Source organism: Pleurodeles waltl, chromosome 7 (assembly GCF_031143425.1).
Source record: "Pleurodeles waltl isolate 20211129_DDA chromosome 7, aPleWal1.hap1.20221129, whole genome shotgun sequence".
Lineage (NCBI taxonomy): Eukaryota > Metazoa > Chordata > Amphibia > Caudata > Salamandridae > Pleurodeles > Pleurodeles waltl.
The window spans coordinates 1030403754-1030427746 of NC_090446.1; the positions used below are offsets into that span (position 1 = coordinate 1030403754).

General features: G+C 45.6%; 1 protein-coding gene across 2 annotated transcripts in view; it reads right to left on the minus strand.

Moving 5' to 3' along the window:
• Positions 1-830: 830 nt before the first annotated feature.
• The window catches only part of AMZ2 (archaelysin family metallopeptidase 2), a 301951-nt gene continuing 278788 nt past the window's right edge, over positions 831-23993 (minus strand). For both annotated transcript variants that reach the window (XM_069199871.1, XM_069199873.1), the window contains exons 7-8: positions 6513-6689; positions 831-3062 (exon numbers count right to left, since the gene is read on the minus strand). In XM_069199871.1, the coding sequence (XP_069055972.1) occupies positions 2916-3062; positions 6513-6689 (324 nt within the window). In that variant the 3' untranslated portion in view covers positions 831-2915. The remainder of the gene's footprint in view (positions 3063-6512; positions 6690-23993) is intronic.

A 23993-nucleotide genomic window follows, 5' to 3' on the forward strand; every position in this document is an offset into this window, starting at 1 on the left:
GCTTGCTGAGCTTGTTTGGGCCCCATATGTTCAGTCTGTGAATGCTGTCTTCTAGGCTGCCCCAGAGGCAGATGTTACTCGATGAATGTTTCCATCACTGCTCGCCATTGTACCTAGCATTTGTAATGAAAAAAGAAAGAAAAAAAAACACAGTAGAACGATTATAAAATGGTGTGCGAGAATATACTTGCCTATAATGGGGGCCAATGGAATTATGTGGCGGGGAGGGCAAAATTATGCGGCCGTAATAATTTTGCATCAAGAAAAGGAAAATTATGCAGCATTATGCTGCACATTTTGTGACAGCATTACTCCATTCTTTTGTCACTTTTTAACTTGTTAACACTGTCTGGGCATTAGTTGCACCTCATTAGCACCAGTTTAACACCTAAATGTAGCAATAAGTTACAGAAGGGTGACCAGTCAACCTTTGCAAAGGTCCTTTCACTCTGGGGCAACACATGTCGCTGCATTTTAGTCACTTTGAACCGTTTGAGCTAGAAACACAATGATTTTGTTGTTAAAATCTGCAGATTATGCGGCAGACGATCGATTGGATGACAAATGTGACAAATCTGTAATAATGCGAATGTCACAGCGGCCGCACAATTCTAGTAGTCCTGACCATAACTATAAATTATTATACAACAGAGGAGCTAGTGAATCTTTCTTTAAGGGAACACCACAATACTTCTACTGGGAAATCCCACTAACATGTTTAACATAGAACTATTGCATTACTCATCATAATTCTTGTGTACAGTAAGCAGATGCTCAATTTCAATCACCGACTGATTGATCTCTTTTATACAAATAAATCACCACTTGTTCACGTTTTGGATGTATTTATTTAAAAAAGAATAATACTCACTAACAATTAGACCCATTCGATCGCACAATCACAAAATGTAAATCACCAAACAGCTACAAAACTCGAAAGCCAGTTTGTTGACTTTCAAAGTTGAACAAACAAGTTAGCCACATGACGAGATAGGAAGACAATTAAAAGTAAACACTAACAAAATAATTAGGCATGTGCATACATATAAACAGCTGTTTAGTTAGTAGCTCAGGAATATCAAGTCCTGGTCAATGAGTGTTGAAACCATATAAAGTTTTCAAGATAGCCCATGAAATAATCTGCATGAAATGAAGCCATAAGGATATCATTTAAGGATTTTTATTTTTTTTGGAGTTTGACAGGCAACGCTGGCGGATGTTCGTTGGACGTATCACAAGGGCTACTTGTAACAAGATGGATGGGCCATATTTAATGGAGTATCTGTCCGCCAGTTTCCAGATAAGCTCTTCGTCATTTATTATCCTACATATCTGCCATGACCTTAGCTGTTTTGGAAAGCAAATTGGTCACCCCATGAACAGATGTTTTGCTATTGGAAATCTATTCAACTTGTTATATTGTCTAGTTCTTCATCTGACTCATTCCATAACCTGCCCACATTAGCCTCTTTTCTCTGCATCTTCCAAAAGCCACTTTGTTCCTGAGGGAGTCATGCCGGTGCCAGTTAAACAGAGAGTGCTATTTTATTGTGCGCATTCTCATAGCGATGTTTGTCTCTTCTATATAGTAAGTCAACATGTAAATCTGGAAACCAAGGAAAAATGCAGGGTTTTGGTGTTATACAGGAGAAAGTAATTGAAGGGAGAACCTAGAAAACATGTTTCTGCTTTCTCTAGCCATAGTTTCTCTGCACCCTAGTTGCCAAGGGTCATGGGAACAGGATATTGGGCAGAGGGTGTCTGTGTAGAAATGGCCGTCACTTCCGAAAACAAAAGTACCTAATTCATTATTTTTCAACTGGTGGAAGCTTCAAAACAAGTTGGATTAAAAGCATCTGCTGTCTGACCACAGAGTGGCTCACAATAGACTGGGATTTGGGAAATCTCTGCCATGGGACTCACAGATTCTGTCAAGGTTGTGCCTCCAACGTTCTCCTGTAATGCCACATCTGCTGTAACTATACACAAGGTCTAGTCTACCCGCTGATGGTGCAAAGGCGCAGTGTAGTGATGTCTTCAAGAGAAGCCGGCCTAATAGTAAACATCAAGTACAATAAGAGAACCTGGACATTTAAACCAGGAAATGACCAAATATTAGTTATTTGTCATGGCCACAGTTGTCACCCTTTGTAAGTGAAAGAGTTGTGTGTTAATTCTTCCTCCCTTATTGTAAAGTGGATCTGTAACAGCCTGCAAGTTTTCATTTCCTGTTCAGGGGTAAGTCAAGCCACACAGAATTTAAGATTTTAAATGAACAAAACAAAGTATCAGTGCTTGCTATTAAACATTCTTTTTTTTTTTTTTAAATAGAACCACGTTTCAGATGTTTTGTGAATGGCCCTAGTTCATGTGCATTGCAATCTGCTTAGGAGACCAACCTATGGAAAATAATTCTGAGGGCATATGCAAGTAGACTGCTTCCAGGATTGCTGCCACTGGGATAGATGCCCTATAGGACCAGTGTCCTACAGGTCACAGCATGAATGGATGCATTTTGGATATATATCCAAGACAATATTTTTGACTCATCACTTCAGCATCTTCACAACGCCAGTTCCAAATGTAAATGCTAGTTGTGGATATGAGCAAAGTGTAGGTTCAGGTTAGTCGGAAGAGATTTGTTTTAACGAGAACTAATGACCAAATTTGTAACAGCTGCCATTTTGTTCTAAGCACGGCTTGCTTGTCTTAATTCCGATGAAAATAATGAACCAAGCCACTTTTTTTGATACCACAAACATTTAGTTATACACTTCCCAGAATGCAGTAGAGTTGACCATAAATATGTTTTAAAAAAAAAGCATTTGTGCTTTTCTCCAACTCAGATTGCTTTGAGAATTTGCCTGCGAGTGGCCTATTGAATTTTAACTGATTTCTACTGTCAAATCACATGCTTAGGTTTGTAGCAGAGCAAGGCACTTCAGAAGCCAGCTACGATGCTCCTGGAATTCTTCCACTGGTTTTTGTGAACATCTTACAGCTCCATCACAAATTTCTTGATTTGTTTCGATATTTCCCTCGTCGATCCAGTGTAGCAAAGCCTGCAATAAAATAAACGCACTCATATGTATATATATATGTATATAAATAAATATATCTATCTCTATATATATGTATATTATATCGGCAAACTTGGTATTAGTGACCTTGAATCACAAATCATTATCTAGACATTACCGGCAGGAAAACTGTCCTGAACCAGGTTTAAAAAGTGAAAGAATTGTGATACAGAAATTCAAGGCAGTTTGTTCATAACAGAATGTTGTGTCAGTCCATTCATGACTGTTGCGTTGTTAGGGTCGGTTGCAGTGGCATAACAAAGGTCCCCGCAGCTGCCGTGGCATGGAAGGGCGAGCTCCAGGGGACCCCCCTCAGCTCAATACACAATGCTTGGGTGGCAGGCCCCTGCCTGAGTCCGGGGGGGGGAGGGCCACCGTCAGGGTACTTTGCATGGGGGACGGGGGCTCAACCTTTATTATGCCACTAGTCTGTTGTTAAGATGAGCGTTCTGGTAGGCCTTTGATGATGGAGTGTCCCAGTTAGCCTACTGGCAATGACGAATCACAGCTGTCTGTTCACAATAGTCATGGCAGTATATGGTGAACAGACGTTCTAAATGTGAATGTGGTCGCAAATGATCAATGTTAACTTATAACCCTACCTTACCAATGGCAATTTCTACTATTCAGCCCTCTTTGGAGTTTAAGATTTATTTTAATCCCTGGTTACCACCATTTACCTTACCTGCTTGAGAGGACTTGAGTAATATGTAGTGTACAAGCAGGTGGCCACTGAAAGCATGGGTCTTCAGGAGCTCACCTCTGCATGAAAGGATAGGCAAAGATGAGGTATTGTGAACACAGGCATCTGAAATAAATGCCCCTCGTGGCCACCCCAACTGCATCTAAATTGTAAGTAGCTCAGACCGTGGTAGAACATCTACAGTGTGATGCTGGGTTGGCTATGACACTCATGCAAGAAAATCTGAGCCCCCACTCACATTCTAAGATTTGAAAGGGACCGAAGAGCCAGGCTCTTTGAATGGCTCCAGTTGACAAGCACTGAGTCCTGCTTAGCACTGAAGGATGGTACTAAGGGGGAACAAACTGACATTTATTTGAAATTCTTAGGTGAAGTCTGTCCCTCTCGCTGTTCTACCTTTTCCCTGGAAGTGTGTTACTTAGTTTATTGCTGAAAGGGAAAGGGGGTCTTGCTGTAAATGGTGTTGACTATGAATGTTCTTGTCAGCCTCTATCTGGGGCTACTTGAAGTTTCAGGAATACACTCACTAATGAGATATGATCTCTTACTAATTTTAATCAATTAATATTTGGCTAAAACCCAATTATTACTGATCCACCTCCTACACCACTGACATATGATCTATGAATAACAACAGTATGAAGTTGATTACGAGTTTGGCGGATGGAGAACTCCATTTGCCACTCCCGACAGGGTGTCTGCCGCCTATGCAGCGACCTCCCCGCCAGAGCTATTATGGGTTTCCTGCTAGGTCGGCGGGTGGAAACCAAAATTTATGCCTGCTGGCTTAGCGGGAAACAGGCTACAACATTGTCTCCAGCTCGTAATCGAGCCGGCAGCAATGCTGTCGCCTGCAGGGTGCACCAGCACCCACGCAATGTTCACTGTCTGCAAAGCAGACAGTGAACATTGCGATTGTGCTGGCCAGGGGAGCACCTGCACTGCCCATGCCAAGTGCATTCGCAGTGCAGGAGCTCCCCCTGCACCTATTCTCTGCCAGCCTTTTCATGGCGGTGCTACCGCCATTAAATCGTTGGCAGGGAACAAGGTCGCAATCCCCAGGCCGTGCTGCCCTGGCAAACTAGGACCTCCACCACTGCTGGACCTCTGGGATCCAAGATCCTGGCGGAGCTGGCGCTATGGTTGTAATGTGGCAATTGGACTGCCGCACTAGTGGCAGCCCAGACCACCACACTTGTAATAAGCCCCTTTATTTCCCTGTTAAGAAATTCTGCAATTCAAATACTGTTTATAATCCCTCTGTGTCATGGCTGTTCTCAAAACAGCAACTTGATTACAGAATTGTGGGTATCAGCCACATACATGGCCAGAATGTTCCATTATCATATTGACAAGTCACAAAATGTACCCTAGTACCTAGACATCAACTTTAGACTGTATTTTTCCCTCTAGATTGGTATAAAGTGTAAATTAATAAATGATGTATAAACAACAGGCAATAAAAGAATGCAGGTTACCATCCTTCTCAATGGGAAAGCAGAAGGGTCATAAGAAAATCTTCTGTAGCGCCAGTAACTGAAATACTATTGGTCCAGTTAAGTGTTTAATTTGCACATATCTACCGTTACAGAATACAGCTAAGCATCAACACACACATTTATTGATATTGTCAGTCCAAATTCTATTTCTTGTCTAGTAATAATAATCGCTCAGTACTGTTTAGTGAACATGTGCACTCATGACTATGTTGCCCATGAATGCCAATTCTGCAACCTTTTATGTGTAGAATGTGCACTTGATCTCATCTCCAGTGTCTTGTGAGCTACTGAAATACATAAAATGATACAATTCACAGACCAGCCTGTAATACTTATTGTAGGAAATAGGACTGTCCTTCTGTTGTGTGGCAGAGGGAGAGCTCATCTGTGTTTCTAAAACATTTTATCATATCAGTGTAAAACAACAGAGTCTGACTGGCATCTAGTGTGTACAGACATTAAAACCACCAGCACCCTCACAACCACTCAATCCTTATACATTTGTATAAAGGGGTCTTGAATTGGAAAACCTTGAAGTTCACTTAGTATACTCAATGATATTATTGCTTTAAAAAAATCGCTTTGACTAATAAGTGTTCCCTTTAGCTCAAACTGAGCGGGTTTATGGACCTCTTAAAGTACTGATATCAGTAGTATTTTAAAGGAAGGACCACCTTTCCTCCTCAGGTATACAATAAACACACTAATACTTACATGCCCCCTCTTTCCGTTATCTCTCTTGCACCACATTCTTGAAATCGATACCCACAATTTTTTAAATCTCACTAAACATACTGAGCCTAACTATGACACTTCAGTTTTACTCACCCTATGTGTCTGAATGTGTTTCATGCTGCAAAAATGTAAACTTAGTACACAAAAGTCAAGAGAAGCGGCTTGTAAAGATCTTCAGAAACCCAGAGAATATATCATGGATTGTACTAAGCAACTTTTCAGTGTAGTTATATAATTATTAAAATTCCACATTATTCAATAGCAGATGTGTCATGTAGTGAAGTGAAACCACTTTAGCAAAACGAATACACCTTTGCAAGATAGTTAGAGAAAGCTATGCAAGATGAAAATGTAAGCAAGAGATATTTTTCAAAACATTACAAAACATGAACAATGTCAGAACTATGGAAAAAGTAAAACAAAAATGCAAATAACAGTTCAAGGCATGATTCTGTTCCTCCTTGTCGGATTTATATCGTACAGGGTATTGCATACCTTATATCTTTCAGCAATGTTGAAGCCGACAGCACTCTGCAGTTTGCGTAAACAGATAGGGCAGAGGTCAAGGGGGCGGCGATCTGACTCCTCTAAGTGATTGGATCCCTGCATCACACACTGAAGCCACCGACAGTGATGAAGTCCAAAGATGTGCCCGATTTCATGAGTCAGCGTCTGAAAAAAAATATGAACTCTCCATATAACTGTTGTTGGGCTTAACTGGGGCATAGCAGATGGCAATTACTGAAATCAATAATTTTTATGGAAGAATGTTTAAAAAAAAACTTTTACTTTTCCCCAAATAATATGTTGCTTTCGTATTGATTTGTAATGACCATTTAATATGGTGCAGGCCCCAGAAAACATTTCTTTGTACTTGAATAATTGGCTTTCTCCCCCAACTCAACGATGCTCAGTTTATCAATCTCAGATATATTGCCTTCAGGGATTCAATCTCTGCACTGGTTACACAATCTCCCAAAAATAAAGCCTTCAGCACTCATCCAGTAAGCTGTTTTAGATGATGGAGGTACCAGCTGAGGAATCTGCACAAGTCAAAAAGTTACTGATTTTTGTTTTAAAGATGTAGACTTTGCATTTTACCCATCTTAAGTTGCTAAGAATTACCACAGTCCAAATAACGCAATAGTTATCCTTGTCTCATGTTTTGGGGAAAAAAAAGAAAGAGCCAAGAGCTAGCTCACAGAAAGAAGTACCCTGCTCTTTATGTTATCATCCACATTCCGAAGAAGTCCAAGCACAGCAGGACCTTCGCTGATTCATCATTTAATATGTAAACCTTTTATTATAATTGCGGGGCGCCCTTCCTCATACTGGTCACTTATGGCTACCTGCTTGTACCTCCGGAGCATTCTGAGTGTATGCGTCCACTGCATTATTTGTATTGTGCTCCATTGTGCCTGCTGTTAGTGCTGTACCTGCCACACACTTCAATTGAGGTCATCAATTCCATAACTGCATACCTCTTTTATTTACCAAACTAGGCTTACAGCTGAACTAGGAAGCCAAGTTTGGCTCTCGTGGCCAAGGCTGAGTGGTGCCATCTTGGAGGCGGGGCGACTATAGAGCCTTATGAGATTGATTTTGCCAAACAAAATACAAAGGGTGTCGTGAGAGATAGGAGAGGATTGGGAGGGGTTTCACTATGTTATGTTTAGGGAAATTCACCACTCAATATTCGGTTAACATTATAAAAAAACTGGTCTCAGCAACACGAAGTCAGAGAGCTAAGTGCTATCTAGGAAAACAGAGAAAAGACAACGTACGTGAACACATTTCCTGTTGCCTGGGAACGGGCTGTAGTCTTTGCCCATTCAGGCATTCTTGAGTTTACAGCTATTCTGATGACCAACACACACAGAACTAAGGTTCTATTTGTTAAGGTTACCTACAAGTCAGTAATTAATTTACGGTGAAGGTGTGCATAAAGATAGTACTGTATCAATGATCATAAAACAGAGAGCAGCACACTTTGCAACTGTGCAACTTTATTGGCTCAATGAAGGTGCTCAGTGCTCATATGTGCTCACACACAGATAAACAAATATTACAGTGTGTATAAAAACAATATGACAGTGGGACATATCAGTTGGTAATCAGCACATTACGAATAAGCGGTTGTGACTCTCTGAAAGAGTAGAACCAAAAAAAGTTCCATATTCAATATATGTGGAAAACGTTTAAACCCAGGATGATTAATTGGCCCTCGTCAGCACTGCAGGTAATTGGGCGGAAATCAGCAAGCCATGTATTATCAAAACACTGAAAAGTAACTTGGAGTTACAATTTGGTTGTTAAAGGACAAAATGTGTATGGATATACATGTACTGTAAAAAAAAAAACTGGGCGATGGGTTGGGGGGATGAGGTGGGAGGGGACGGGTAGAAGTTCCATTCAGTCCATTCCCACACTTCTTGTCAGGGTGATCCATAAAAGTCACTAAATTAACATGTGCTAGTATCTTGCCACAAATGTATGTTTATTACTTTTTATTATTATTAAAATATATTCATATGCAGCATAAAAACAGTAATAAAGTGAAAACACAACATAAGAAAAAAACAAAGCTAGAAAAATACATTTTAAAAACTAAAATGAAACCAAAATGACAAAATCCCTATTGGTAGAGCAAGAGATATTGAATTTCAAAGTTTTAAGTAACTACAATTACAAAAACAAAATGCCACTTGGGTTATCTGATCATGCTAGACCAAAGGAAAGTCACAAGTTCAGGCTGACCGCGATGGCCTGGATACTGGGATGAGGTTTGTCTTGCAGAAAAAGTTAAGTTCTCAAATTCCAACACAAAAAGTCCAGTTCACCGGGAGGCGCAGTGAAGGCGTTGTGGATGGTTTTCACTGTAGTGTGAAGAGCAGGCCCAGCTTTAGGGACAGTCGTCATTTTAGCATAAAGATCTGGCCGGGCACCAATGGTCACTGCAGGAGTTTCGCATTGGTGGTCACTGACGGGCTTTCGTTGCTGTAGCGTGAAGTGCAGATCTTGCGTTGTCTGTTGCTGATGGCAGTCGCTGTAGTACAAAGAGTCATGTTCCCTGGAGCTTTGTGTTGGAAGTCATCATGGGTGGCAGAGCATCGGCACAAAAGGGGCCCGTACATGGTCATGAGGAGCCAAAAATTTCAGGATTTCTCTTTCTTCACAGGAGGGAGCTCCTCTGATGACAGCCAAGGGTCCAAGACCTAAGTAGGCACCTCCTAGAGATCAGGAACTCACTCACTCCAGCAGAGGTCAGAAGGTCCAGTGCAGGTCCAGTCTCAGAAGGTCAGCTGGGTAGTTACAGTTCGGCCTCTGAAGCTTGTTGTGTCCCTTTAACCCAGAACAGAAAGTCAGACAACTGACCCTTGGAGTCACTCAGCCTGGGATGAAGGGAACAGCTCCAGTCTTCCTTCTCACAGAGCAGGGAAGGCCTAAAGCAGCAGGACAGTCCTCTGAGGGACAAGGGAGGCCTCGACTAGCAGGATGTTCCTCTGGTGGCAGCAGGGCAGTACTCTGAGGAATAAAGCAGACCCCAAACAGCAAGGCATTTCTCCAAGGAACAAGTCAGGCCACAAGCAGTACAGCAGTCCTCTGGGAAACAAAGTAGTCCTTCTTTTGTAATGTCCACAGGTCCAGTAGTGTACCAGTGAGTGGCTCTTAGTGTCCACTAGTTATACCTGGTGCCAGCCTTTGAAGTGATTTGGTGATTTCCTATACTACCCATGAACCTGGTTCTGGAAAGGTTTTCCCTTCCCCTGGTAAGGCTGTGTTTTTGCTGGAGGCAGCCCTTTGAAGTGTAAGTGGGTAGGAAACAGCTCCACCCCCAGCCATCCTTGCAGGATGGCCTATCCTGCCAACCTAGTCCTTTTCTGTCCATTGTCTGAGAGGAATGCCCAAAGAACACCAGTAGAGCTATTCACAGTCAAGTGACCAAGCATACTGGCAGAAGGCACAAAGAGTTAGGACAAGGAAATGCTACCTTTCTAAAAAGTGGAATTTACAGAAATGTGACTTAAAAACTGACTTTATCATCAAAGGGTAATTTAATTTATCATTTGTGTCTAATCATGACATTCCTACTTGTTCCCAATCAAAAGTTATCACTTATTGAATGTAATAAGGTAACCCAGAGTTAGTAAATGGGAGAAACAGGCCTTGGAGCAGTGAAAAATGAATTATGAGTTTTTCACTACCAGGACATGTAAAATTTCTAACCTACATGGCCTATTTTTTAAATGGAACACATCCTTCCCTATGAGCCATTAGGGCCTGCCTTAGGGGTGACGTATTAAAAAGGAGGGTTTAAGTCTAGCAAAATGTTTACTTTGGCTAGTCGAAATGGTAGTATAAAACTGCACTACAAGCTGCAGTGGCAGACCTGAGACATGTTTTAAAAAGGCCACTTTAGTGGGTGGCACAATAAGTGCTGCTGTTCACCAGTAGCATTTAATTTGCAGGACCTGGTTACTCATGGTACCGTTTACTAGGGAATTTTAAATAAATTATATGTACCAACCAGGTGTAAGCAAATTGTACTAGGTTTTCGGAAGAGAACACAAACACTTTAGCACTAGTTCGTTGTTGGTAACGTACACAGAGTCCTAAAAGCCAACAAAAACAGGTTCAGCAAAGGAGGGGGGTGAAAGAAAATTGTTTGGGGTGACCCTGCAAAGAAGGCCAGGTCCAACATATAACAAAAGGTTGCTGGCTTTTCAAAATATAAAAAAAGAAAAAAAAAAAGATTAGAGTACGTAAAATTAATCAATCGTCGAAAAGTTATTTTATTGTGTTGTGAACTATGCAGGTCATTCACCAACACCAAAATATGATCTTTTCTTGTCATCCCTGGGATGCTATTTGCTGCGGTCCCCATCAAGAGACAATCTCTCGCTGCTCCCATTTCGATGCTTGTGCGTGGTAACACCATAGATGTATTTTAGGGGTCGCAGCTGCAACCCCTGGCTTGCCCCTCGCGAGCCCTAGCAGTGCCGTTGCAACCCCTCACCTAAGAGGTTGCAGAAGTAGCAAAACAGTGCCAGAAACATGGTGGCAGCTCATACTTAGGGACGTCAGTTGGAGCTTCACTTTTCTTGTTTTTTTCTCAATGTTTTATTACGTTAATGGTGAATACTGTTTCATTATTCACTATTAATGTAATAAAAAGAAGCATAATTAGCTGGAATATGGGCTTCCCTGGCTGCTGAAGTAAGTAAAAAATGCTTCGAAATGTATGTTGTATGCTGCTTGCGAGAGTGCGTGTGTGTGTAAGTGTGAATGTGCATGTATGTATAAGCATATGTGTGAGTGAAATTGAAGGCCGAAGGGCCAGAGATGTCACTTCCACTACCCTTGCCATTTTGGTGAATTGTCATTCATGGGTTACACCATGGCAGGGCTTATCCTCAGCCCACTTGCTTCGTGATTACTTTGTTGCCTGGCCCACTACAACACCAAGTCAAACATACTTCACTTTATAACACTGCACAGGCACGTTTTTTGCTATTGATTGGTGCAGCCAGGGCTTAATTTGTAAATTATAACGTGCCGGTGCTCTAAGCCCTTCTCTTACACACGCGGCTGCTGCAATTAAATGTGGAACACGGAATACTGAGGCAGCGTAATCCTGAAGCCAACTCGGGGCTCTTCAATCCATTTAAAGCCACTCCCTGCCCCTTCAGCTCACTCTTGCAGCTTTCTGCTTTCTCCCATTGTGACGCTTTTTTGTTTTTCTCTTCCTCCGTCTTTCCCATATGTGTCTTTTGCTCGCAGCAAATGCTTGGGGCAGAAGAATAAGCGCTGGCCCTCAAAAATAAGTGCCGGTGCTCAGCACCGGAAACAACAAGCACAAATTAAGCACTGGGTGCAGCATTTTGCCTTTTATTCCTTTGATTTGATGTTTTTTTATATATTTGTCATTGGTTCCCCATTTTTACCTTCATTCTTCAGTACTGCACAGCCCGAGTTCTTAGTACCCCATAAGTAAGTATCTACGTTTGTGTTTTGGTGACCATCTCATGTATTTCACCGACCAATAAAAGAAACCTTCTGTGATTGAGTAATTCTGCTTATTCTGATTTTTTTCAGATTTTGAAAAGCTGGCAACTGTGAGTAACCTATTGATATACATATAAACACACAATCTTTTGTTTTTAAAGTACCTCTTGTTGCTTCCCCCACTTACCTGCAGTCCTGATGATGAAACATTAATCATCCCAGGTCGAAACGCCACTGACAGATACGGTAAATCCAGTGACTCATAAATCTTGCATTAATAACAATAATAAAGCCAACTGATATATTCTAATACAGGGAGTGCAGAATTATTAGGCAAGTTGTATTTTTGAGGATTCATTTTATTATTGAACAACAACCATGTTCTCAATGAACCCAAAAAACTCAATAATATCAAAGCTGAATATTTTTGGAAGTAGATTTTAGTTTGTTTTTAGTTTTAGCTATGTTAGGGGGATATCTGTGTGTGCAGGTGACTATTACTGTGCATAATTATTAGGCAACTTAACAAAAAAAAGTATATACCCATTTCAATTATTTATTATTACCAGTGAAACCAATATAACATCTCAACATTCACAAATATACATTTCTGACATTCAAAAACAAAACAAAAACAAATCAGTGACCAATATAGCCACCTTTCTTTGCAAGGACACTCAAAAGCCTGCCATCCATGGATTCTGTCAGTGTTTTGATCTGTTCACCATCAACATTGCGTGCAGCAGCAACCACAGCCTCCCAGACACTGTTCAGAGAGGTGTACTGTTTTCCCTCCTTGTAAATCTCACATTTGATGATGGACCACAGGTTCTCAATGGGGTTCAGATCAGGTGAACAAGGAGGCCATGTCATTAGATTTCCTTCTTTTATACCCTTTCTTGCCAGCCACGCTGTGGAGTACTTGGACGCGTGTGATGGAGCATTGTCCTGCATGAAAATCATGTTTTTCTTGAAGGATGCAGACTTCTTCCTGTACCACTGCTTGAAGAAGGTGTCTTCCAGGAACTGGCAGTAGGACTGGGAGTTGAGCTTGACTCCATCCTCAACCCGAAAAGGCCCCACAAGCTCATCTTTGATGATACCAGCCCAAACCAGTACTCCACCTCCACCTTGCTGGCGTCTGAGTCGGACTGGAGCTCTCTGCCCTTTACCAATCCAGCCACGGGCCCATCCATCTGGCCCATCAAGACTCACTCTCATTTCATCAGTCCATAAAACCTTAGAAAAATCAGTCTTGAGATATTTCTTGGCCCAGTCTTGACGTTTCAGCTTGTGTGTCTTGTTCAGTGGTGGTCGTCTTTCAGCCTTTCTTACCTTGGCCATGTCTCTGAGTATTGCACACCTTGTGCTTTTGGGCACTCCAGTGATGTTGCAGCTCTGAAATATGGCCAAACTGGTGGCAAGTGGCATTGTGGCAGCTGCACGCTTGACTTTTCTCAGTTCATGGGCAGTTATTTTGCGCCTTGGTTTTTCCACACGCTTCTTGCGACCCTGTTGACTATTTTGAATGAAACGCTTTATTGTTCGATGATCACGCTTCAGAAGCTTTGCAATTTTAAGAGTGCTGCATCCCTCTGCAAGATATCTCACTATTTTTGACTTTTCTGAGCCTGTCAAGTCCTTCTTTTGACCCATTTTGCCAAAGGAAAGGAAGTTGCCTAATAATTATGCACACCTGATATAGGGTGTTGATGTCATTAGACCACACCCCTTCTCATTACAGAGATGCACATCACCTAATATGCTTAATTGGTAGTAGGCTTTCGAGCCTATACAGCTTGGAGTAAGACAACATGCATAAAGAGGATGATGTGGTCAAAATACTCATTTGCCTAATAATTCTGCACTCCCTGTATATTGTTTTTATACCCAATTATATATTTTGTTTATCTCTGTGTGAGCAAATATGAGCACCAAGCATCTTTACTGAAGCAGTAAATGTTGCACAATCGCAAAGTGTGTGGCTTTCTCTTTTTCTTTCATTGATGCACTAGTGTCTTTAAGCACACATCTACTGTAACTCAACTACTACTTGGTGGCATCTTTATTCTGAATGTGTTAACTGCCTCTGGTTCCAGGTGGTTTTTGAAAGGAAAGGTCGTTTCCTTATAGCTCTATTCTGATGGCCAAGGCAATTAGGCCCTCATTACAACCCTGGCAGTAAATCCCGCTTTCCGCCATGCTGAAGACCGTCAACATACCGTTGCGGCAGTGGAATTCCGCTACAGGTATTACGACCCACATCTCGGAATCCGCCACAATACAGACACCCACACAAGTCCGCCACACCAAAGGTCAGTGATAAACTGGTGATACCAAAACCTCCACCATCACGCCAACAAGAATGCACCCACACTATCACGACCCCCGAATCAACGCGGCAGTCTTAAAACCGCAGTAATCCATTGGCAGTACGCACCACCGCACTCAAAATACACACACATTTACAAAACACAACCACATTGGACAATTCGAAATACACATACCTGATACACATACACACACCACACCCACACACACAACACTATAGAACACACACCCACATTACCCACAACCCCTTACAAGGACATTTTTGTGAGGAAGCAGAGAGAGAGAATAGCAAACACTACACCAGCATCCAAAGGCACACAACACCATCACTCATACAACATCCACGCACCTCAAACAACACACTCCAACATCACACAGCACAATAAACAGCACCTCACAGATTACCCACACAACATCATGGCACCTCAAAGACACCCCAGGTTTTCAGAGGAGGAGGGCAGGGTCATGATGGAGGAAATCATCCGGGTAGAGCCACAGCTTTTCGGATCACAGGTGCAGCACACCTCCATTGCTAGGAAGATGGAGCTATGGCGGAGAATCGTCGACAAGGTCAACGCAATGGGACAGCATCCAAGAACACGGGATGACATCAGGAAGAGGTGGAACGAACTACGGGGGAAGGTGTGTTCAGTGGTATCCAGACACCAGATTGGTGTACAGAGGACTGGCGGTGGACCCCCCCCTTTCCCCACAACTAACAACATGGGAGGAGCAAGTCTTGGCAATACTGCATCCTGAGGGCCTCGCAGGAGTAGCAGGTGGACTGGACTCTGGTAAGTCATATCTTATTTACCATGTCCCTCACCCACCTGCATGCCATCACATACCCCCAACCCTCACCCTCACCCCATCTCTCCAACACCTCACATATGTCCCACTATCACAACCCACACATCCCAATACTAAGGCCCTGCATGCAACACCTATGCATGGATCACCATTACCAAAGCATGTCCAGTACAGATACCCACACAGACCCCAAACCAACTATCACAAAAGGGCAAACACAACTATGCAAGCACAGGAGTAGAGGGTACCTCACCCAATGCACAAGATGACACACACAGATATTAAAACTATGCATTCACACCCCAACAGGACCCATACCCAACGTCACCAGACAGGAGGTGCCAGACATATCCAGTCCCCCCCACAGAAGAGGCCCACAGTGACGACAGCAGCTCTGCACGCCTGGATCAAGATGACCAGCCTGGCCCATCAGGGATCTCTTGACAGTCGGTTCCCCTGCCACTGTCACAAACCACCACAGAACCTCCCCTCTCAGGAAACAACAGGATAGCATCCACCCAGCAGGCCCATCCCTCTGTCCCCAGGACACTTCAATCAGAAGTGTGTCCACCACTAGAGGGAACCCAGGCGAACCCACCAACCCAAGAAATTCAGGGACCTTGAGTCAGTGGGCACGCGGTTCAGGGGACAGAGGCACAGGATAACAGGGAAGCTGGGAGGACTGCTGTGTGACGGGGGGAGGACAGGCCCAGGTAACCGACACTCCACGAAGCACTCTCCAACATCATGGGAGCATACCACCATTCCCAGGAGACCATGGGCACAATACTGGCCAAGTTTTAGGAGACCCAGCAGCTGCAGGAGGAACAGTACCTGGGGATCAGGGAGGACTTGAAGTCCATTAACACCACCCTTGTCACCATTTCAAGGGTGCTGGCAGACCTTGTCAACACCATGAGGGACAAAGTGGCACACAAACGGGCCGCTGACACTAGCCTGGACGATGAACAGCCCTCCACCTCCGCCAGCGCTAGTGTACAGGCGGCACCGCCACAGGAACAACAGGCCACCAGCACCCCTCCCCCTGCAGAAGGAGAACCAGCCCGCAAACGGTCCCTGAGATCCAGGAACAAGACAGAGAACATTGCCAAGACCCCATGCCCAGAAATAAGACCCTCCTGAATGTCACCCTTCTGTCCCAGTTTGTCACCCTTTCCACCTTAAACTGCCATTGCTCCCCTTCCTATGCCCCATTAGACAATGCACATGTGAGACCAAGAGACTGGACTCTACCATGGGCATTCCTCCACCATCACCCCAGCCCATTTCACACCCCCTCCACTTATTAGCACAGAAATAAACACCCTTGAATCACACAACAATCTGGAGTCAGTCTGTGCTTTCACAAATGTGTAATTGCAACCTCTCTAAAATATAGCAATGCCAATGTACTTGTTCACATACCAATGTTACACAGTTGTAGACCAGCAGTAAACATAGCAGAGGGCACAAAGTGGGACCCAGATATGTAAAAAGGAAAGCCAAAGTGACAAGTCAGGGTCCATACACAGAGGTAAAAAGGCAGATTTATGCTAGGTCCTACAATAGTATGAGATGTGGGAAGCAGTTCCATCCTCTTACCTGTGTCTCACTGGAAGTATTGGATGATGTTGTTGTTGCGGTTGTCTACACCTTCTTCTTCTGCTTCCTCTTCTTCACTGTCCATAGGCTCCACAGCTGCCACAAGACCACCATCAGGCCCATCCTCCTGCAGAAAAGGCACCGGGCATTGCAAAGCCAGGTTGTGCAACATACAGCATGCCACGATTATCTGGCACACTTTCTTCGGTAAGTAGTATAGGAAGCCACCTGTTAGATGGAGGCACCGGAATCTGGCCTTCAGGAGACCGAAGGTGCGTTCTATTATCCTCCTAGTTCGCCCATGTGCCTCATTGTAGCATTCCTCTGCCCTTGTCCTGGGATTCCTCACTGGGGTCAGTAGCCATGACAGGTTGGGGTAACCAGAGTCACCTGCAAATATCGAGGGACAACTGTTAGACATCCTCCAAACATTTGGGAATCTCCCATACCCAGACAGCAAATGAAACTGTGTGGGGACCTTGGGCTCACCTATTATCCACACACGGTGCCTCTGGAGTTGCCCCATCAAATAAGAGATGCACCTATTCCTCAAAATGTAAGTGTCATGCACAGAGCCAGGATACTTGGCATTCAAATGGGAGATGTACTGGTCTACCAAACACACCATCTGCACATTCATTGAATGGTAGCTTTTCCGGTTTCTGTACACCTGTTCATTCCTGCGGGGAGGTGGGGGACAAATGCCACATGTGTCCCATCAATGGCACCAATTATGTTGGGGATATGTCCCAGGGCATAAAAGTCACCTTTCACTGTGGGCAGATCCTCCACCTGAGGGAAAACGATGTGGCTGCGCATGTGTTTCAGCAGGGCAGATAACACTCTGGACAACAGAGAACATTGTCCTTGACATCCCTGATGCCATAGCTACTGTCGTTTGAAAAGACCCACTTGCCAGGAAATGGAGCACTGACAGGACCTGCATTAGAGGGGGGATTCCTGTGGGATGGCGGATAGCTGACATCAGGTCTGGCTCCAACTGGGCACACAGTTCCTGGATTGTTGCTCGATCAAGTCTGTAAGTGATAATGATGTGTCTGTCTTCCATTGTCGACAGGTCCACCAGGGGTCTGTACACCGGAGGATGCCACCATCTCATCACCTGCCCCAGCGGATGTGCCCTATGGAGGAGAACAGTGAGCAGAGGGTCATACACCACATAGGTTTCACAAGGCTGTTTAGCACAATCGTTACATTTTCTCTATCCATGTTCCAGGCCTAAATAGGTGTGATGCAGTTAGGTGGCCTGCCATGTGGCCCCCTGAAATGGCAGCTGCCTGACCTGTAAGGTGGGACAAGGAGAAATGAGGTAACTGCGCTGGCGTTGTGCAGCGTCGCGGTAGGCGGTCGAAGACCGCTGCGCAATTCAGCATTGGTTATCATTAGGCCCTATGGGTTCCAGGAGCCAATGACGATGTACGCCGGCGGTGACGGTACACACTGCCGCGGACGTGACCGCCATTTTCTAGCTGTTCACTCACTAGATACCTGACCTTCAACAGGAGAGGACCTACACTGCAAGTGCTGCTGTGACCTGCGTCTGGAAGCGACAATGGCTACTGTGTCTGAGGAAATGGCCCCTACCATCACTGGGGAGGAGGAGAAACTGGTGGATGGAGTCCTCCCCCAGTACACACAACTGTACGGTCCTCCTGACAAACAGGTGAGTAAATTGTGTGCATGGTGGATGGCACATGATTGTATGGAGTGTCGTGGATGGAAGAGACGTGGGGGACAGGCCAGCATGTGAGGAAGGTGTGTGTATGTATTTCTGGGCCAGTGTGGGAGGTTTGTGGCCAATGTGTGAGAAGAAATGTACGGGGGAGTAACATCCATTCTTACTTCACTTTTCCTCTAGGTCAGCGCCAACCAGAAGAAGGGGATTTGGCGTGCCATCGCCAAGGAAGTGCGGACCCTGGGGGTCTACCATCGACGGAGCACCCACTGCCGGAAAAGATGGGAGGACCTGCGCCGCTGGAGCAAGAAGACGGCAGAGGCCAAGCTGGGGATGGTCTCCCAATGTGGAAGGGGTGCCCGTCGCACCATGACCCCCCGGATGTACCGGATCCTGGAGGTGGCAGATCCTGAGTTGGATGGGTGCTTGAGGGCATCACAGCAGCCACAAGGGGGTGAGTAAACTCTCATTCAGCTGACTCCGACTCTGCACGCTTGACGAGTTGTCTGGGTGGGGGAGGTGGGCTCTGGGTTCCCCTAGGCCAGGGCAGACGCGCAAAGGTAGATCCATTGATTTGCAGCTTCATTCCCAGTCCAACCCCAAAGGTGGTATTTGCCCTCTACACCTAGTCAGGCTCCTATGGGTTCCAGCTGTGCATGAAATGGTTCTCGACAGAGTCCCCCATGGGCATGTGCTTTTCCCCTGCCCTGTTAGTGCATGGCTTAGTGCATAGGGCTGCTCCCTGTGTGTTGTGTCTGCCAACGGTAGTGGTGTTGCAGGCATTGACCATGTGTCTCTTGTGTCTTCCCCCCCTTTTTGTTTTGTCACCCTGTCCTTGTGTGCATTAGCATCATATGGCGGAGGAGCAGTGGCACCGGAGCAGGAGGGAGCTGCATCCCACATGGCCCTGGAGGGTGAAGTAACGGAATCCGAAGGCACCAGTGGGACGGAGGGGAGCTCCATGACGGGGACAGGACATCAGCGACAGCGGCGACTCCTCTGATGGGAGCTCCCTTGCGGTGGCGGGCACCTGTGTGCCCACCGCATCAACAGGGACAGCCACCCCCCCCCTACCAGCACTGCCCTCCCAGCAGCCCCTCATCGAGTTTCTCGTGCCCACTCACCCAGGAGGGTGGGCATCTCCTTCGCCCCAGGCACCACAGGCCCTACCCCATTCAGCCCTGCTGCCCTCAGTGAGGAGGCTATTGACCTCCTGAGATCCCTCACTGTTGGGCAGTCAACCATTTTGAATGCCATCCAGGGTGTTCAGAGGCATTTGCAGCAAACAAATGCATACTTGGAGGGCATTCATTCTGGCATGGCAGCCCAACAGAGAGCATTTCAGGCTCTGGCTTCAGCACTGGTGGCAGCCATTGTCCCTGTGTCCAGCCTCCCCCCTCCAACTTCCTCTACCCAGACCCAATCCCTTGTACCTCAGCCTATCCCAAGCACACATCAGACCAGCATGCACACTCATCAACACACAAAAGTAGACATGGCAAACATAAGCACCACACATCCCATAGGCACTCACAGAAGCACCGGCCCCATACAGACACACCAACATCCACTGCCTCCACTGTGTCCCCCTCCTCCACGTCCTCCTCCTCCCTCCCGGTCTCGTCTTCACACACACCCGAATACACTACATCTGCATCCACTACCTCCATCACCAGCACGCCCATCACCACACACCGCTCACGTGCAATCACCACCCCCACTACCATGCACACATGGCGTGTCCTCTCCCAGTGTGTCTGTGAGCCCTCCTCCCAAAGTACACAAACGCAGGCACACACCCACCCAACAGCCATCCACCTCACAACAGCCTCCGGCCCATGCACCTTCACCCAAATTCAGCAGACGTACACCTCCTACAACCACTACCTCTTCCTCCACTCCCAAACACCCTCCATCTTCCCCTCCCAGTGTTCTAAGAAACTCTTCCTGGCTAACATTGACCTCTTTCCTACACCTCCCCCCATCCTTCCCCTAGGGCCAGGCTGTCCAGGCCCCAGCCCAGCACCTCAGCCACAAAATCCTCCAGCACAGTGGTCTCAGCAAGTCCGGTCACATCGTGGGCGGCACCCATCAGGGCTGCCAGTGTGCCACCTAGCGAGGCTAAGGAGCAGGCCATTCCATCACCTGCCAAGGTGAAGAAGGTGCCCACATGCCGGAGGGAGAAGCCACACCTACCACCAAGCAAGGGCTCCTCCAAGCCAAAAGGGAACAGTGGCAAGGGACCAGCAGCTACATTAAAGGTGGGGAAGGGACACAAGGCGAAGAGCAGGTCAGGACAAGGCACGGAGGCTCCGGATGAGGGACCACCCATTCTGTCAACCAGAACATCAACCTGTACGGTGGTGGACACCGCCACCTGCACCACCACCTGCACGTCTGCTGCCTCAGCAACAGTCCCCAGCATTATCCCCAGTGGACAGCCGTCCGAGGCTGCAGGAGACGTCCTGCTGTGTCCCTCCACAGGTGCAGACACATGCACCACCGCCAGCACATCCACCACAGACACCGCCGCAGCCAACAGCCCCGCGATGTGCTGACATGGCAATCATCCCCAGTGGCCAGCCGTCCGAGGCTGCAGGAGAAGTCCTGGACCCTGCACAGCGTACATGCAGCACGTCACCCAGCACTGTTTGTACCTGCAGGTGGCAGGCAAAGTCGCAGCAGGGTGGAGTGTGTCTTTGCCTCCATGGAGTATCATGCTACCTGTTCCCAGGCAATCTCGTGGCACACACACCCAGGTGAGGGAATGGGACCTGCCACACTGCATGTGAAGCACTCTGGGCACAAAGCCCACTCCAGAACCAGTGGAGATTCACATCCACTACCTCAGTCCTTGGCAGGATGAAGCACTCTGGGCACAAAGCCCCCTCCAGAACCAGTGGAGATTCACATCCACTACCTCAGCCTTTGGCAGGATGAAGCACTCTGGGCACAATGCCCCCTCCAGAACCAGTGGAGATTCACATCCACTACCTCAGCAGAACCAGTGCAGATTCACATCCACTACCTCAGCCTTTGGCAGGATGAAGCACTCTGGGCTCAATGCCCCCTCCAGAACCAGTGGAGACTGACATCCACTTGAGAGACTGTGGCTTTGCACTCCCCAGGATAAAGCAGTGGGCAAACCAACCACTGGAGAGACTTGTGAGACTGTGGCTTTGCACTCCCCAGGATAATGCAGAGGGCAAACCACCCACTGGAGAGACTTGTGAGACTGCGGCTTTGCACTCCCCAGGACCAATCAGTGGGCAAACCACCCACTTGAGAGACTTGAGAGACTGTGGCTTTGCACTCCCCAGGACCAATCAGTGGGCATGGAGCCCCTTCGTGGAGCAGTGGAGTCGTCCGTTCATTCGGCTGAGGTGACCTCCCTCCCCCTGAGGTGCCTGTTTATTTTCCATCTGATGCCCCTGCAGTGTTCTCTCCGTTTCGAGTCAGGTATCTTGTGTGGGCTTCGCCCATGCATTTTGGGACACTGATCCACAGACAATGATTTGATTCATATCCGGACTTGTATAGTTGGTGTACATATTTGTATATACTGATATTTTAATTTGGCATATCTGATTTTTCAATGATTACACTTGTTACAATAATTTCCCTTTGTCCTTGCGTTCTTCCGGGGGTGACGGGTTGTATATGTAATGTTGCTGCATGTATTTGTGTGTATGGTGTTGTGGGGGAGGGTGGTGAAGGGGGTGTTGCATGTGTGTGTCACTCTCTTTTCCCTCCCCGTGTGCTAGGTGCAGTACTCACCATGAAGACTTACTAATGGGGTGAAAAACTAGGATTGCCAAGGCGCTCAGGATTCAAATAGACCAACTGATCTCAAGATAAGAGGATGCCTGCACGAGGGTAATCACCCGACCCTCAAAAAGGTTCAAAAGAGAACCTCAATCCTTATCACATCAATGTGCGGTACCTCTCATATAACAATTAAATGGATTTTAATCTTAATAGAATCACTTCCCCACAGAAAAAAGTCATTTCAGAAAGTTTTAGTTTCACCCAAAAAAATCAAAAAACATTCATTATTGTTCTTAAATGATATACTTAGGTATAATTACAAATTTCAAAATGTATTTGAACACACACTGTAGCTCGACCGTCAAGTTTTATAATTCAAGTCAATTTATAACATAATTTTTTAGAATTCAAGCCGTGATTATTTTTTGAATTCAAGCCAGCCAACACGTGTTTCGTCTCGGGACAGTGTTTTCTCTCATCCCAAACGACTTCTTCAGGGCACTTGACTTTAATAATTCATTTCTTATTTACATGTTCCACTAGTTCAAATTTCCATCATAACTTGTAAATGAAAAAGTCCAATGTGAATCTGGCTAAAAAAGGCGGTTGTTTATCAGTGATCGGTAATGAAAAACGCAATGTAATGAATACACACAATGCGTTAGTTCAGTGACCACAGGGCATATCTGAGTTCCTCCGACGAGAATCCAAGCCGGCATTCAAAGCAGTCTGACGCCGTGTTGCGAGTACATTTCATTTACAAGTTATGATGGAAATTTGAACTAGTGGAACATGTAAATAAGAAATGAATTATTTAAGTCAAGTGCCCTGAAGAAGTCGTTTGGGATTAAAATCCATGTAATTGTTATATGAGAGGTACCGCGCAGTACTCACCATGGTCATCGCCGGCGTCTTTGCTGCGCCTGATACAAGAGGAGGTAGACCAGCATCGGCAGGACCTGTAACTCGGGCTCCATGGCGTCCTGGTTTTTCATCAAGTGTCGAAAGGTGAGTGGTTTCCCTTCCAAGTACTGTTTCCGCTGTACTTTTGATGTCGTTGGTACCACCCCGGAAAAGGTGACGGACAGGCGTGTTGTAATACAGTGGGCGGAACCTTGTCTTCCGCCTGTCTGTTGGCGGTTACCGCCGCGGTGTTTGTTTCTACCGCCATGGAGGTCGGAGTGTTAAAGTGGCTGTCTATGTTGGCGGTTTCCGCCATGGTCGTGATTCAATTTTTTTTACCACTTTTTACCGCCGCTTTAAGACCGACCGCCACGGTTGTAATGAGGGCCTTAGTCTCTTATTAATTTACCTTCTGAAAAATAATACAGGACTTATCCAGAAGTGCATTACTGCTGTGGTACACTTTTCTTAAGCCTGGGAGAAAGGGTGAATATGAAGAACAAATTCTACTGTATGTTCTGGAGAAAACCAGCAAGGCTAGTAGGAAGAAAACAAGTTACTTACCTGTAACAACAGTTATCCAGTATTGGCATCTTTCATAGATTCACATGCTTGAATCATCCCCGTCATCGAAGTGGGAGTCCCACGATACCGTAGGAAAGCAGCATGTAAGACTAACCATAGGGTATAATGCTAGCAAACGTAAACATATAGCCTATCTATGTCCTTTTGAAAAAAGAACCAAACTTGACCTATGACCAATCAGGTGCCAGCACCTTCTAGAATACTCCCAAGAGAGGCTCTTTCCCTCAGATTTTCAAGCACTAAAGTGAAGAATATATACTGAAAAGGAAGGTGAG